The sequence below is a fragment of the Caloenas nicobarica genome, chromosome 11 (genome assembly GCF_036013445.1).
Source record: "Caloenas nicobarica isolate bCalNic1 chromosome 11, bCalNic1.hap1, whole genome shotgun sequence".
NCBI classification, from domain to species: domain Eukaryota; kingdom Metazoa; phylum Chordata; class Aves; order Columbiformes; family Columbidae; genus Caloenas; species Caloenas nicobarica.
The window spans coordinates 4,985,930-5,001,434 of record NC_088255.1 but is presented as its reverse complement, the minus strand read 5'-3'; the positions used below and the strand labels follow the sequence as shown (position 1 = coordinate 5,001,434).

At 62.5% G+C, this 15,505-nt stretch overlaps 1 protein-coding gene across 2 annotated transcripts; it reads left to right on the top strand.

Annotated features, from left to right (window-relative positions):
• Positions 1 to 11,668: 11,668 nt before the first annotated feature.
• Positions 11,669 to 14,982, top strand: RRP9 (ribosomal RNA processing 9, U3 small nucleolar RNA binding protein). Of its 2 annotated transcripts, XM_065642283.1 has the most exons (15): positions 11,669 to 11,749; positions 11,904 to 11,986; positions 12,053 to 12,165; positions 12,241 to 12,320; positions 12,430 to 12,471; positions 12,635 to 12,761; positions 12,973 to 13,097; positions 13,344 to 13,436; positions 13,532 to 13,632; positions 13,753 to 13,887; positions 14,079 to 14,141; positions 14,216 to 14,361; positions 14,451 to 14,530; positions 14,650 to 14,723; positions 14,816 to 14,981. In XM_065642283.1, exons 1-15 carry the CDS (start codon positions 11,678 to 11,680, stop codon positions 14,919 to 14,921), a joined length of 1,440 nt encoding a protein of 479 aa, XP_065498355.1. In that variant the 5' UTR covers positions 11,669 to 11,677; the 3' UTR covers positions 14,922 to 14,981. The 2 variants fall into 2 exon arrangements, with proteins under 2 accessions (XP_065498355.1, XP_065498356.1); XM_065642284.1 differs by lacking the exon at positions 14,079 to 14,141 and having other exon boundaries at positions 14,816 to 14,982.
• Positions 14,983 to 15,505: the final 523 nt, after the last annotated feature.

The window sequence follows — 15,505 nt, the reverse complement described above, 5'->3', positions numbered from 1 at the left end:
CTGGCCTGGGCCTGCTGGTCGTACTGTTTCTGCTACGAGCCAGGATGCTGTTGGCCCTTTTGGCCACCTGGGCACACGCTGGCTCATGTTCAGACAGCTGTCGATCAACACTCAAGTGCAGGACCTGGCACTTGGCCTTGTTGAACCTCATACAATTGGCCTTGGCTCATCCAGCCAGCCGGCCCAGCTCCCTCTGAAGAGCCTTCCTACCCTCCAGCAGATCAACACTCCCGCCCAATTTGGTGTCACCTGCAAACTTTCTGAGGGTGCGCTCGATCCCTTCGTCCAGATCATTGATAAAGAGATTGAACAGAACAGTGTCAAAGGGTTTATTGAAGTCCAGGTAGACAATACCACAGCCTTTCCCTCATCCAATACCTGGGTCACCTTGTCATAGAAGGAGATCAGGCCGGTCAAGCAGGACCTGCCTTTCATAAACCCATGCTGACTGGGCCTGATCTCTTGGTGGTGCTGTATGTGCTCCATGATGGCACTCAGGATGATCTGCTACGTGACCTTCATAGAATCATAGAACAGTTGGGGTTGGAAGGGACCTTCAGAGCTCATCTAGTCCAACCCCCTGCCATGAGCAGGGACATCTCCACCCACATCAGGTTGCTCAGAGCCCCGTCCAGCCTGGCCTTGAATGTCTCCAGGGATGGGGCATCTGCCACATCTCTGGACCAGTATTTTACCGCCCTCATTGGAAAAAATGTCTTCCTCATGTCCAGCCTGAATGTCCCCTCCTTTAGTTTAAAACCATCACCCCTTGTCCTGTCGTAACAGGTCCTGCTAAAAAGTCTGTCCCCATCCTTCTGATAGGCTCCTTTTAAGTACTGGAAAGCCACAGTAAGTTCCCTCGCAGGCTGAACCACCCCAACTCTCTCAGCTTGTCCTCACAGAAGAGTTGGTCCAGCCCTCTGATCATTTTTGCCATGCCAGAGGGGGTTGTGTTCCCCCTGCTCCCTGCCTTGGTGCCACCCCATTGTTTGTGGACTCCTCCTGTGTGACACCACAACCGTAACCGGGGAACCAACAGGGACCAAAAGGTTCCAGCCGGAACTGCCGACCACCACACTGGTGGTTCCCTGCGAGAGTGGCTGAGCGCACGGAGATCGCCTGGCGTCCCTGTGTGCCCACCAGCCTTCGAGCGAGAGGAGCCGCACGGGCCTTGTCCCGAGCCTTGTGTGGAAGAAAGAAGAGTCTCAGTGTGCCTGACGTGCTGTGGGCTGCGCTCTGCACCAACCCCACAGCAGGTGGGGGTGGCAGCAGGCCCAGGCAGTGAGGGGACAGGGGACACAGGGGTCCCTGTGACAAGGCGGGCGCCCCCAGTACACATGAACCCCAGCCCAGAGTGGGAGGAGGAGGAAGAGGGAGTCAGTCCTGTCCCCCAGGGCAAGGAGGGCTCCTGGGAAGAGGGGGGCTGGGGGACTTGGTGGGGTGACATTGGGACACTGTGTGGCACCCCGTGTCACCCAGCCCTGGCTCCACAGTGCCTGGGAGGATGGTGTTGGAACAGGGTGGGAGTGAGAAGCCCCCCCGAATGCAGCCGCCTCTGCCTCACTGCCCTGGCAGGGCAGCCCTGTGTGGTGTGGGGTGCCCCTCACTGCTTTCCTCCCTCCCTCCCGTAGGATGGCGGAGAGATCCCCCAACACCCCCAGTCTGGCCTGCGTGAAGCCCAGCGAGACCCGAGCTCCCAGGTCCAGTCCCAAGCCCGAAGACTCAGGCGAGGTGCAGCCGCTGCCGGCAGGTGAGTGTGCAGGCGCTGCAGGCAGGGGCTGCCCGCCCTGCGCTGTCCCAGCACAGGGGACACCAGTGTCCCAGCCTTGAGCCAGGGCTGGTGGCATCCCTGGGAGCTGGGCAGAGGGCTCAGCTGTTCCCCCCTGCCTGCCCCACAGCCGCGCCTGCTGTCTCTGGGCCCACCTCGGCTGTGCCCAGGAAGGAAGACCCCCTGGACACCATCCGAGCCTTCCTCAACAACCGACCAAAGGTATCTGGGGCCATTTCTATGAGGCTGCACCCATGTCTCCTGGCTGATCTTTCTGCCCTCGTCGCGTGCTCACAAGGTGCCAGGGGCTGTGCTGGGCCCTCCTCAACCATTTCTCCTCCCTGATCCTGTTTGTCCTGTCCATCTGCACCTTCCCTGGCTGGCAGCAAGAGGACCAGAAGATGAAGTTCCTGGACTCCATTATATCTGCCTGCAACACCATCAGCAAAAGCAACAGCATGTGCACCATGAAATCCATGGCATGGGCCATGCTGTACTTCTGCCAGGAGGAGATGGTGGAGATGATTGTGGTGAGGGGACCGGCAGCGGCACAGCCCTGGGGGCGGGAGAGGGCTCGGCCAGGCCGGGGGGTGGATGAGCACTGCTCCGGGTCTCCATCTCTGGAGGTGCTTCAAAGCCACCTGGGTGGCCTGGCTGGAGCCAGGGCTTGGAGCCAAGGACGTTTGCAGGTCCCTTGGCCAGTGCATGTGGCTCTGAGGTGGGCACAGCCCTTCCCACCATGGGGCTTGGGACCACTGGGTGCTGGGTGGGGAGGGGGTGCCTGGATGGGGGCTCCCAGGCTCTGCCAGCCCCGCAAGCTCTTGCTGGGTGAGGGAGACTGCCCCATCGCAACCCAACTCATCCCACCCTGCTCTGGTCCTCAGGAGCTGGTGCGAGAGGAGCCCCCTGACCAGCTGAGCATGGCGGTGCGGCAGCAAGCCATGTTGGCCATCTCCTCCATGAGGTACCTGCCCCGGGCCTCAGCTTCGTCTCCCCAGTGCTGGGTGGCCCCAATGGCACCAGTCCCAGGTGGGGGAGATCCCCAGTCCTGGGTCCAAGAGGGAGGCAAACAGCAGGGCAGGGGGTTCCGCAGGGTTTTGCCCCGGAAGGCGAGTGTCAGTGTCATGGGAGGCTGAGATGCCCCTCGCAGCACGGGGATCAGGCCAGGTCTCCAACCCCGGTGTCCACCTCCCCCTTGCCGGGTCTGAAGAGCACCTCTCTGTCCCTGCAGCGAAGTGAAGCTGCTTCTGCAGGAGGACAAGAGCAGCCTCCTCCAAGTCTGCTTCAGCAGCATCTTCTGCCTGCCTCCAGAGGAGGCCACCGAGGAGTCTGTCTGCGCCCAGGTATGCCATGGGGTGAACCATGGGGAGCTTTCCAAGCCTCAGGCCCCTTCCTGGGCACTGCATGGCCACAGCCGGCCCCCACCAGGCTGCCAGGACTGCCCCCAAGACTCTGTCCCCCTTGCAGACCCTGGCCATGATGGACAACATGCTGAAAGCGCTGGTGTCCAGTGCTGGCAACCTCGGCTTCCAGGAGCTGCAGAACATCTTGGAGGTCTGACCTTGGCACAGGACCCCCATGGGCAGTGACCCCTTGCTTGAGCGGTGCCCCCTCAGCACCTGGTGCAAGGACAGAGGCAGGAAACATCCCTCCTTCCCCGCCATGCCTCCCCCACCAGCCGCCTGCCTCCTGGCTGCTGCCAGAGCCCCTTCTCCTCGTGCCCCAGCCCACCACAGGTGGACCTGCCTGTGTGGCAAGGGGAGCCCAGCCCTGGGGCTTTCACCCTCTGGCTCCACCATGGGCCATATCCCAGAGCCCTGACCACAGGTTCCTAGGGAGCTGGTCACCCCAAAGCCTCGGGGTCCTTGGGTGGGGGTGCAGGGACGTTTTTTCAGGGTGAAGTGGAAGGCAGCAGAGGCAGCAGCAGGACGCAGTGACCTGCCTGGCCACAGCAGGTTGCTGCGAGGGGCAAGAAGGACACGTGCCCCATGCCATGCACTGCCCCACAGCAAGCCGGGCCGTGACGTGCTGTGCCATGCCACCTCCCTGGCACAGCAGCAGCTTTTCTCCTCCTCTCCTAGCTCCTGCTGCCCTTCGCCATTTCCGAGACAACAGAGGTGCAGGAGAGGGCTGTGGCACAGATTGCCAGTCTGGTTGAATTCATCAGCACCCATCCCCTGACACAGGTACCGAGCTCCTGCTCTGGGCAGCCCCAGTCCCCCATCCCTGTGCCCCTGAGCCCCAGCACTTCTCAGGGAAGCTGGGCACCCTGTCGGCAGGAGGTCAGGAGTGGGGGGCTTTGCCCTGCCCCTGTCCTCTGCGCGCTCTCTGCCAGAGCAGGGCAGGGCTGCCCCAGGCACAGGCAGCAACCTGGCTCCGGCAGCCCTGCCTTGCTCTGGGCTGCTGCTTGGCTGCCCTGGGAGCAGCGGGGGCTCAGCTGCTGCCCGGGTTCACCTTGTGCCCGCACTACCTCTCTTCCCCCAGATATGCCACTGCTCCATCCAACGGAAATCGCTGCCGCATCAGTGCTACGACGCACAGCAATTTCCCATGCTGGGGAGGCTGGTGGGGCACCTCACCCTCTGCTGCACCTGCAAGAACCAGAGGACCTGTGAGGAGGCTACACGAGCTCTCTTTCACCTGCACAAATTCATCCTGGCGCAGAAACGTAAGAGAAATGTCAGGCTGGGTGCCCGCCCCAGGCACGGGCAGCCAGGGGCCGCTCTCCTTGCTGAGAGAAAGCCTGATCAAACCTGCCTGCCTGCAGCCTGAAAAGCCATTTTCCCTTGCCCTGGCTTGCCATAGTCCCAGACCCTCCCTGGGTGTCTGCTCCCCAGATGTGTCTGGGTGCCCTCTTTCTTTGCCAGCAACTTTTCTGCCCAATGCTTTCAGACTGCACCTCCAGCTCTGCACCCCTTCTCTGAGCACCCTGCTTTTGCTCCTCCACAGGCAGGTGGCCTGAGTTGGATAATTCAGAGCAGCAGCAGCACCTGGAGCACTGGCAAGAGAGACATTCCCACCAGCTAAACAGCTATGCCAGAGAAAGCTTTAAGGTAAGAAGTGCCTTCAGCTCCTGGCCAGGGGCATCAGCGTGAGTGAAGGGACATCTGACATGAGGAAAAAACTTTTTATAATGAGGGTGGTACAATATTGGAACAGCTTGCCCAGAATGCTGGTGGATGCCCCATCCCTGGAGACGTTCAAGGCCACCTGATCTGGGTGAAGATGTCCCAGCTCATGGCAGGGGGTTGGACTAGATGAGCTGCGAAGGTCCCTTCCAACCCAAACTATTCTATGATTCTATGATGCATGGGCATGAGGGGGGCTCACTCTGTTCCTGAGCAGGGGCTAGGCAAAGGCCCGCAGCAAGCTTGGCTTCCCTGTGGGACTCTGACCCCAGCCTTGGTCTCCTCCCCAGTGCAGCCCGGCTGTGCGTCCCACTCTCACTGCACAGCCAAGATGGTCTGGGTGACGTTCCAGGTGACAAATCTCCCCTCCTCTTCTTCGTCCTGCAGCTTTTTACAAAATACCTCAAGCCCTCTAGCCGGGCAAACGTCATTCTCATAGCCATCAAGAACATGAGAAGCCCAAGTGACTACAGCACCAGCCTGGCTGCCTACATGCTGGAAACCCTTGTGAGCGGCTCTACCTTCTACCCGGGGCAGGTGAGTAGCCCATGGGTGGCACGACCAATGCTCCAGCCCACTGGGGGATGGTTCCTCCCCCGGCTCCACGCCTGGCTGGTGCATCTCAAGCTGTCAGACTGCAATGGGAACAGAAGCAGCTCCCAGCGGGAACTGAGGAAATAGCCATGCTTGCCCTGCTGACAGCCCCGCTCCAACCCATGTCTTCTCCCCTCCAGGTGCAGAACATCGTGGGGGCCATTTACAGGAACCTGCCCTCCATCACAGAAGAACTGGCCTGCAACAGCATCAACAGAGCCCTGCAGAGCCTGATGGACAAGCACCTCAGAGACGTGGTGGCCAGCCTGCTGCAGTGCTCCCCAACGTGCACCCAGTACGGGGCCCTCCAGCCCTTGGGGCACCTCTCACACTGGCAGAGGGGCCTCAAGACCCTCCTGAGGGACTTCAGCCCAGCCATCCTCTAGAGCATCCCTGCTGACATAGCCCCACGTCCCCACAGTGTTGCCGTGGCCATGTGGAAGGTGATAGTCTCTGAGCCCCAGACTGCAAAGAAGGTGCTGCAGGACCTGCTCAACAGGCTGATGAACAAGTCGTGGCACAAGATGACCACCTTGGACGACCCGCGCGTCCTCTCCCTGGCTGTGGGTTGCTGGATGGGGCCTCGCTGACCTCCAGGGCTGCTCCCAGCTCTCTGGGGCCCCTGCTCCCCTTCCCTGCCCACCTCAAGTCTTGACTTCCCCATGGGCACACAAGGACATCTCGGTGTCTGGGTGTCTTCTGCAGGCAGCACGGATGATAAGCAAGATCCTCCCAGAGCCCACCTTCCAGGCTGAGGCCCAGGAGATTTTCCCCCAGCTTTTCCTGGCACTGCTTTGCCAAGTGTCGTTCACCGAGGAGCTGACGCACGAGGAGGTGCAGATCTTTTGGGTGGAGGACCCAGAGGGTCTGCTCAGTCCCATCAGGTGCTGCATCCCTGTCCTCCCATCCTTGCCAGCCACCCGGATCCAAGCCGGTGGTCCTGCTGCGAGCTGGGCATTTCTCCTTGTGCAGGTCTGCAGTTCAGCTCTTGAGGATGCTGCTCTGCAGCGTGGGCTTGGAGAGCCAGGTGCTGGCCATCGAGGCGCAGGGTGGCTGGGATGCCCTGCTCAGCAACCAGGGACACCTCATGGGCGTGGGCATCGTGGCCAGGTGAGAGCCCCTTCTCCCCACTCCTGGAGGACCGGGCATCCCGTGCCACCCCATCCCTAGGGACTGATGGCAGGGGGGTCCCCACTGCTTGGAGAAACTGCCGCAGACTGGTGATGTCCAGCCTGGTGCAAACCCCAAAGAGATGTGCCCGGCTGGCTCAGGCCTGACAGTGCCTCCTTCCCCTGCCAGGGAGATGATGAATATCGAAAAAACCCTGCTCTCCAAGATCTTCTGCCATCTGGCAGAGCTCCTCAGTGTGCAGTACTCTGGCTGGGAGATGGTGGCCATGGTCTTCTTTGTTGAGGTGAGCCTAATGTCACCGCTCCAAGCTTCCTCGGACACTTGGCTCTCCCATGCCCACCACTGACTGGGGAGCTGGGCTGGCGGGCGGGCTCCAGTTGCTACCACGCAGGAGCAGGCAAGCAAGCGGTGCGGTGCGGTGTGGGGCATGGAGGTTCTCCACAAGCCCTGCTGCCTCCGTACAGGCTGGGCCTTGCTCCGGCACCCTCACCCTGAGCTGGGGGTCAGAGCCAGCACCGCACCACGCCAGCTCCTGCTGCCTGTGTTGCAGATGCTGGACTGCTCTGACCTCACAGAAGACCTGGACTGTGCACTGACAATCTTCCCCAAGTGCCTGCAGAGCAAGTGCCTGGGGATGCCCAGCCTGGTGCTCAGGGGAATCTTCAAGCTCATGGCGAAGCCCAGCATGGTGAGGAGGGGACAGCAGTCCAGGGTGGAACAGTGGGTGACACAGTGGCTGGTGCTTTTCTGGGCATGGGGAGCTGTGCTGGCTGCTGCCAGCTCTCCCGCCTGCCCAGCCCTTCGCCCTGCAAGGAGAGAGGCATCAGTGCCTGCAGGAACAGGCTCCTGCTGCCAGCACGTCCCAGCAGGGATGTGAGCGTGGGTTCTGCAGAGCCTGGCCAGGGGATGCTGAGCTGCGGGGTGAAATGCAGCAGCTGTGGCGGGGGCTGCTGGCAGCTCAGGCAGCTTTCCAGGCAGTGCCGGTTGCCCAGCAGCCTGGCCAGGGGGTCTGGTGGAGAAGGGGGCAGCCGAGGGGCTGGCAAGGAGCCAGTGCCATCCGTCCTTCCCCTCTGCACCCTGCTCTTCCCACCGCCATGCCGGTGAGCCCTGCCTGACGGGACCTTACCCTCAGAACCCACGTTGCCTGCTGAGAAGCCAGCAGGAAGGCCGGTGCTTGCGGAGAGGGCTTTCCCCCCTGCAATTGGTTGCTGCTTCACAAAAAGGAGGTGGCGTGTCTCACACAGGCAAAGAAAACCCTCGTCCTGCTGCCACACGTCGCAGAGCTGCTGCAGGATGCTGACAACAATGCTGCCAGTGATGCCAGCGCCATGGCCCTGTCTGTGCTCAGCAACATGCTGCAGATGCTGGAGGGGACGGCGAGCAGCCTCACTGCCCTGCAGCTGGCTCCCAAGCTCCGGCCGCTCTTCGACAACGTAAGGCTGGGGCAGAGCCCCGTGCCTCCTCCTCGGGTCACTGCGTTCCTGCCTCCCACCACAGCCCCTGTGCTGCGCAGGGGGATGCTTTGCTCCACAGCCCCCAGACCTCACTGCTGCCCTTGGCGGCTCCGTGCTGCATCCCAAACCCCCAACGTGGACTCATGCCGGCTTCGCCTCCCTTCCGCATGGAGACAGTGGTGGCAGATAACGGCAGGCACGCTGAGCCCCACTGACGCGCACCCTGCCCCGGCAGCATCCCCCAGCCCGCCCCACAGGGTCTCCCTCAACCCCAGGGTACCCAGCCCCGCCTGGGCAGACCTGCATGCCGCAGTTCCCTCCCTTTTGGAGCAGGGCTGCCTGCGGCCGTTTTGGCGATGTTCATCTCCATGTCAGCCCCTTGCTCGCCATGGGCTTGGGGCTGAGGTCTTCCTTCCCTTCTCCCCCAGGAGTCAGTCATTGTGCGGGAGCTCTCCATCCAGCTCTTCCAAAACATAATGGAGCTCGTGGTGGGAGCTGAAAAGAAGATGATGAAACAGGAGGTGTGGGACAGCCTGGTGCCACTGCGCTTTCACCTGCACGACCAGGACAGGAACGTGGCCCAGGTGGGATTCCCAACCTGACTGGTCCTTTGGGCAGGGCAAGGATGGCATTGCACCCTTCCAATGTGTGTCACCATAAGGTCTAGCTGCATCTGGCAGCATCAATCCCCAGCTGGTGCGTCTTCCCTGCACAGGCTGGGACAGGCTCTGAGGCCTGCCAAGTGGGGGGACACAGGGTTGCGTGCCCCCGGTGGTGACGGTGGCATCTCTGCTGCTTGCCAGGCTGCACAGGAAGCCCTCTGCTGTGCTGGCCAGTTCCTGAAGTGGAAACAGCTGAAGAAGCTGGCCAAGACTGCACAGGCATGGAGGATCAGTGAGCTCCTGGTAAGCACAGTCCCAACGTCCCAGATCTGGCCTGGGCCAGCGCTGTCCCGTGTCCCATGCAAGGGACAGAGGGCTGTGCCCCCACGGCGACACGCACCCTCCCACAGCAAACTGCTCCAGGCTGTCCTCGCCACCACGGTCCCAAAGGGGACCTGCAACCAAGATGACAACCCAGCGTCCCCAGGGAGCCCTCTGCTCCATCCAGACCCTGATGTCACACGCGGAGAGCTGGGAATGTCCTGCTGGGGGGAAGGAGGGCGGTCCTGGGTGAGGGTAGGGCCCGACCAGGGGCAGCTCAGCACCCACCTGGTGCCCTTCTCTCTCCAGCTGTCCAAGGAAAAGCACAACTACAGGAACTACGTGCGCACGAGCCAGTTGTACTTGAAAAGCCCACAGAAGCCCCTGCAGCAGCAGGCTGTCAGGTTCATCGGTGAGCCATGAGCCCTGGGGTTCCTCCCTCTCCCAGGGTCCCCGTGTCCCTGCACAGGACCGATGGGCACCCGTTCACCCCCTCCCACCCCTGCCTGCACAGGTGGGGCTGGCAGGAGGCTCACCTCTTCCCTCTCCAATGCTGCACCCCGGGGTCAGCCCTCCCCGGGCAGCTGTGTGGGGATCTCCCCCAATCCCCAACAGACAGCGGGGTCCCCAATGCGCTGTGTCCCCCCAGGGCTCATCAAACAGCAGACAAATGATCAGAAGGAGCAGGAGTACATCACAGAGAGTGAGTGAAGGCAGCGGGGAGGAGGAAGGAGCCCAGCGTGGAGCTCCCCGCCAAGCGTGGGCGATGGGGGCTCTCCTCCCGGCACGTTGATGGGAATACGGGTGTTTCTGGAGGGGGGGCTATTCCTGACCAGAAGCCTCCAGCCAAGCCACCCACCCCCTGGCTCCCTCCTGGCCCTGGGAGTCACAGGTGTCATCTGCCCTGCCTGGAGGGGACACAGGACTGTCACCTCACCTCTGCTCTTTGTCCCCACAGTCCTTGAAGGGAAAATGAACGACAGCAGTGATCAGGTCTCCTCCCTAGCGACTCAGACAGCCATGCTCCCTGCACGAGGAAGACTGCGCTTCTGGTTTCGCACACCATGGTTGAGCGCATGGCTGCCGAGAGCATGGCGGAGGCAGAGATGAAGCAGCAGCGCCAGCCCTGGGACTCTGCAGGCTGGAGTGTCTCTTCTTCCCAAAATCATAGAATCATAGAATGTACTGAGTAGGGAGAGGACCCACAAGGATCATCGAGTCTAATTCCCATCCCTGCATGTGACAACCCTGAATCTAACCTGAAAGAAGAGACCTCCGCCCCAGAGGAGCCGGCATCCTCCCGAGAGCAGCAGGACAGCCATTCTTCCCAGGGCAACACCTCCCACACGCTGTCTTTGCTACAAAGCACCACCTGCTCTGCTGAGCTGTGAAACAGAGGGAAGGAAAAGCCCAAGGCAGAGCTGGAGCCCAAGGTGAAGCTGAAGCTGAAGCGTTCCCTCCAGGGCCGTGCTGGGGTAAATCACTTTTTCTGTGTCCCACCATCTGAGGAACCTGCGCTGCCTCGGGCTGACGTGGTCAAGCCCGGGATCTACAAAGCTACCGACGCTCTGGCTCCAGCAGCATTGTCCTTTCCATGTCCCCAGCAGCATGGGCAGCTCTGCCTCCTGCCCGCACCACCCATCCTCACTGGCCCTGCAACCGCTGCTGCCCAGGGACGTCAGAAGTCAGAGGAGCAACGGTAAAACATGACACCATAAAACTAAGCCCTCTGTGGAGCCGTCGCCTTTGAGCAATCTCCAGATAGGAGAGCGGCGCGGCCGGCAGCCCCTCCAGGATGCTCCGGGTGGCACGGTGACACTCTTGCCTGTTTCTCCCTCGGGAAGCGCGCTGGTCACCTGTCATTGCCACATCATTGACCCATCACTGACTGTGCTGGGTTGACTGAGATAGGGTTAACTTCCACGGGTAGCTGGGGGGTTGACACAGCCAGGAGACTGACCCAAAACTAGCCAAGGTGTATTCTGTACCACATAAGGTCACACTCAGTTCTAAAGGGGGGACTGGCCCGGGGTGGGGGGGGGCTCTCTTTGCTGCTGGGGAGCAGGTCAGTCACAACTGGTTTTAGCTTCTTTAGTGTATACACCAGGACAGGTCCTCCTGCACCCACCCCTGGTGGAGCCAAGGACGGGTTCCTGGGACCCCGTGAAGGACACAAGATGGGACCGGAGGCCGTGCCCCGCGGCTGGGGCTGGCCGAGGGTCCCTGAGGAGCAGAACAAGCCGATTGTGATTTGGGACCGTCACCACCACGCCGTGCCGGTGAGTGGGGGACACCGGCTGCGCTGCCTGTGGGGCCGAGTGTGAGGGGTCCTGGGGGGCAGAGTTCGGGGCCCTGGGGCTCTGCAGCAGGGGGTGGCCGGTCTCTGGGGCAAGGCGGGAGGGTCACGGGGGAACCCTGCTCCCCGCAAAGCCCCCGCACGGCCCCGCTCCGGCACCCCCCGCGCTCCGGGGGCAGGGACGCGCCGAGGGGGCGGGGAGAGGGCGGGGCTCAGTGCTGAGGGGCGGGGCCAGCGCGAGTGACAGCGCGACCCGCTGGTAGGAAGCGGGAGCGGGGAAGGGGAGGCGGGGCCTGGCCGCCGACAGCCAATAGGTGTGGGCGGGGGCGTGGCCTGGCTGCCTGCAGGCGGGCGGGGCGGGCAGCACGTGTGGCAGCAGCAGCATGGCGGCGGCGGGCGGCCGCAGGGCCAAGGCCCCGCGCGGGGCGGCGGGACGGCGGCGGCCGCGGGCGGCGGTGAGGGCCGCGCCGGGCCGGGGGCGGGAGGCGGCCGAAGAGGGGCTGTCCCGGCGGCTGTCGTCGCGGCGGGTTTCTTCGCGCCCGGTTTCTTCGCGCCCGGTTTCTTCGCGCCCGTCTCCGTCCCCGTTCATCACCCCGGTTCGTCCCGCAGGTCCCGGGCGCCGAGAGGAGGCCACGAGCGGCGGCCGGCCGGCCTGTCGACGAGGAGGTGTCCAGCGACTCCGAGCCGGAGAGGTACGGGCTGCGCCGGGGGGGTGTCGGTGGGGGTGCCGGTGCCGGTGCTCACACGTGTCCCCGCAGCCCGTCATTGGGACGGCGGCGGCGGGAGGCGGCGGAGGAGGAGGTGGAGGAGACGCCGCAGGAGAAGAAGCTGCGCCTGGCCAAGCTGTACCTGGAGCAGCTCCGCCAGCACGGTGAGTCCCGCCCGGTGCCCCGGCGGGGCGGCCGCGGGCGCTGAGCCCGACCCTCATGCCCCGTGCCCACCACAGAGGAGGAGCGGGCGGTGGAGGAGGAGGAAGAGGAGACCGAGCCGCTGGATCTCATCGGTGACCGACTGAAGGAGGACGTGGTGAGCAGGGGGGTGGACGCATCCCCTCGGCCCCGGTGGTGGCAGCGGGCTGTGCCCCTGTCCCGCGGGGCCAGGGCTGGCTTCACTGAGCCTCCTGCTTCTTCCCCAGCTCGAGCAGAAAGGCCGTCTGCAGCGCCTGGTCGCCAAAGACGTAAGTGCACATTGCTGGGGGTGCTGGACTTAAATGCGGGCTTTTGGGGACACTCAGCAACGGCCAGCGCCCCGAGTTGTGGTGCCAGCTACAGGACAGGGCCCTTCTCCTAGCCGGGGGAAGGGACCGGGGCAGCCCAGCTCACATCCTGCTCTCCCTGCAGGTGCAGCCTCCAGATCGTGCCAGCATCCGAGTGCTGCGGGGACACCAGCTGCCGGTCACCTGCCTGGTCATCTCTCCGGATGACAGGTTCATCTTTTCTGCTTCCAAGGATGGTGCCCTCATCAAATGCAAGTGTTCCCTTGGGGCTGCAACTGGCTGTTTGCCCAGCCTGAACCCTGCGGGGACCCTGCAGCAGCAGGATCATGAGTGCCCATGGAAAGTGCCTTGGTCTCTCCAAGGACATGCATGTGCACCATTTTGGGCTCTGTGGGAGGCTTATTGGTGCTTTCCAGAGTGGTTGAAGGATCACAGAAGGTGATAGTGATCCCTTTCTCGCAGGGGAGGTAGAGAGCGGGAAGAAGCTGTGCGTGGTGCCCGGAGGCAAGAAGGGCACCGAGGAGCAGCACATGGGCCATGCATCCCAGGTCCTCTGCATGGCCATCTCGTCGGACGGCAAGTACCTGGTATGAGGAGGGGAGAATGGCACTGCCACGTGGGGTGGAGAGGTGGCTGTGGGGAGTACATCTCCTTTTGGGGTCCTGGGGTGTCTCATGCCCAGATGTACCTTGCTGGCTTAAAGCCAGCCCTCCCCCTGCCAGGGTCAAAAGTGGGTCCCTCGGATCCCCTGAAGCACATGGGGTGGGAACAGAGACTGGAGCGGGCTGTGGTTCCCCAGGGGGGAGGTCTCAGGCATCCCTGCTGTCTGCCAGGCCACGGGAGACAGGAACAAGCTGATCATGATCTGGGACGCAGCCACATGCAAGCGCCTGCACATCTTCACTGGGCACCGTGATGCCGTCTCGGTGAGTTGCAGCATTGGCCACAACACCTGCTGGGCCAGGCAGCACTGTCCTCCCCAGCACCCCTCACCACTGCCCCCGTGTCCATCTGTCCACAGGGCCTGTCCTTCCGCAAGGGCACGCACCAGCTGTACAGTGGCTCCCACGACCGCTGTGTCAAGGTCTGGAACGTGGCGGAGAACGCATACATGGAGACCCTGTAAGACCTGGGGAGGACACTCTGCTGACCCTGCTGCCATGGGACGCTCTGGAAGCCCCGAGAGAGGTGAGGTGGCAGAGTGCTCTGCCCACCACAGCTCTTTGCCACCTTCCCCTCCAGGTTCGGGCACCAGGACATCATCACGGGGCTGGACAGCCTGAGCCGGGATTGCTGTGTGACGGCAGGGGGACGTGACGGCACCGTGCGGCTCTGGAAGATTCCCGAGGAGTCACAGCTGGTGTTTTCTGGGCATCAGTAGGTGTGGGATGGGAGAGGGGGGCTGTGGGCAGGTGTGTCTGGCTGGGGCAGCGGTTTGCGGGTGCCAACCATCACCGGGAGCCTGCCGGCACCTGGGGATGCTGATGCCCCAGTCGGCCCTAAATAGGGTTCCTAAATAAGATCCCAGAGCACGCTTGTAACTGGTGGTAGTGCTCTTCTCTTCACAGGGGCTCCATTGACTGTATCCAGCTCATCAATGAGGAGCACATGGTGTCAGGCGCCGATGACGGGTGAGTGCTGGGCTGAGGCCTAGGCTGGGCAGGCACTGCCCGCTTGGCCCCCTCACCCGTCCCCTCCCTCACAGCTCCGTGGCCCTGTGGGGGCTGACGAAGAAGAAGCCGCTGGCGCTGGCCAGGCAAGCACATGGCATGCAGGATGCCCAGGGCCTGCAGCAGCCATACTGGATCTCGGCGGTGGCCGCTCTGCGCAACAGTGACCTCGTGGCTACAGGTGAGCGGCAGGCGGTTTGGAGCGGGGGTTTGGGGTCCTGCTCCCTTCCACGGGTCAAGGTGCATGGTAGTCTCCTCTCTATACCCCAGGCTCCCACAGTGCCATTGTGAAGCTGTGGAAGTGCGGTGAGGGATTTCGGAAACTGGAGCCCCTCTGGGACATCCCCTTGGTATGGATGGGGAGGCTGGGGATATTGTAGCTGGGCTGGGGGTTGTCCCTCACTGGGGGCTGCCCCTGGGCAGCGGGACAAAGCTGCAGGACCCCCTCACTCTGCCCTGTTCCCTCCAGGTGGGTTTTGTCAACAGCCTCAAGTTCTCAGCAGCTGGTGACTTTCTGGTGGCCGGCCTTGGGCAGGAGCACCGGTACCGTCCCCCCTCCCCAGCCCTGCCTGGGGGCGCAGGCCCCCTCTCCATGAGGCTTGGTGAAAGGTGACCCCCATCTCTGTCATCTACAGGCTCGGACGATGGTGGAGAATCAAAGAAGCCAAAAACAGCATCTGCATCATCCCCTTGAAGCAGAGGGTTGCAGCCCCCAGCCCCAAAGCCCCCAATGGTTCCTAGGACCTGGAGCCATGTCATTAAATCCTGTTTCTGGAGCTGCACCCCGTGTCCTTTGTGTGACGACCTTCCTGTGGCCGGCAGGACATGAGCAGGGGGTGTTGTGTGGCCCCCCAACCCTGCTGGTTCCTGTATCATGATGTGGGCCTGCCCTCTGTGAGGGTCTGCCGCCTTCCCTCACATTCAGCCAGACCTGAGCTCTGGAAGAGTCCTTTTTTTAAAAAAACAAACCCACTTTATTTACATAAATTACCAAAAAAAAAAAACCAACCACATTCTTGCTCACAGAAAAATCTACTCTTAAAAACTTGGGCTCAAATACTTGGGTCCTGTTACTCACACCTAGCCCCCCAACAAACCCCCAGCCCGGGCTCTGCAGGGGCTGGCGGGGCAGTGGGCGTTTGCCCCGGTCCTGCCCTGTCTCCCACGAAGGGGTGAGAAGCACTGCAGCCAGCGAGGGGAGGGATGGAGGGGGCTTGGGCCCAGCCCAGCAGCGCTCAGCAGCTTTCCTGGGGCCGAAAACGAGGAGGAAAAGGTGAAACTCTGCAAAGCGCTGGGGGAAGGGTGACGTGTCACGGCGGGGTGAT

Bases quoted from the DNA above. Each gene is read 5' to 3' on its own strand.
- RRP9 (XM_065642283.1), top strand. From the start codon at position 11,678: ATGGCGGCGGCGGGCGGCCGCAGGGCCAAGGCCCCGCGCGGGGCGGCG. The intron at 13,888-14,078 runs GTAGGTGTGGGA...TTCTCTTCACAG, and splicing joins CTGGTGTTTTCTGGGCATCA to GGGCTCCATTGACTGTATCC. The intron at 14,724-14,815 runs GTACCGTCCCCC...TGTCATCTACAG, and splicing joins GGCCTTGGGCAGGAGCACCG to GCTCGGACGATGGTGGAGAA.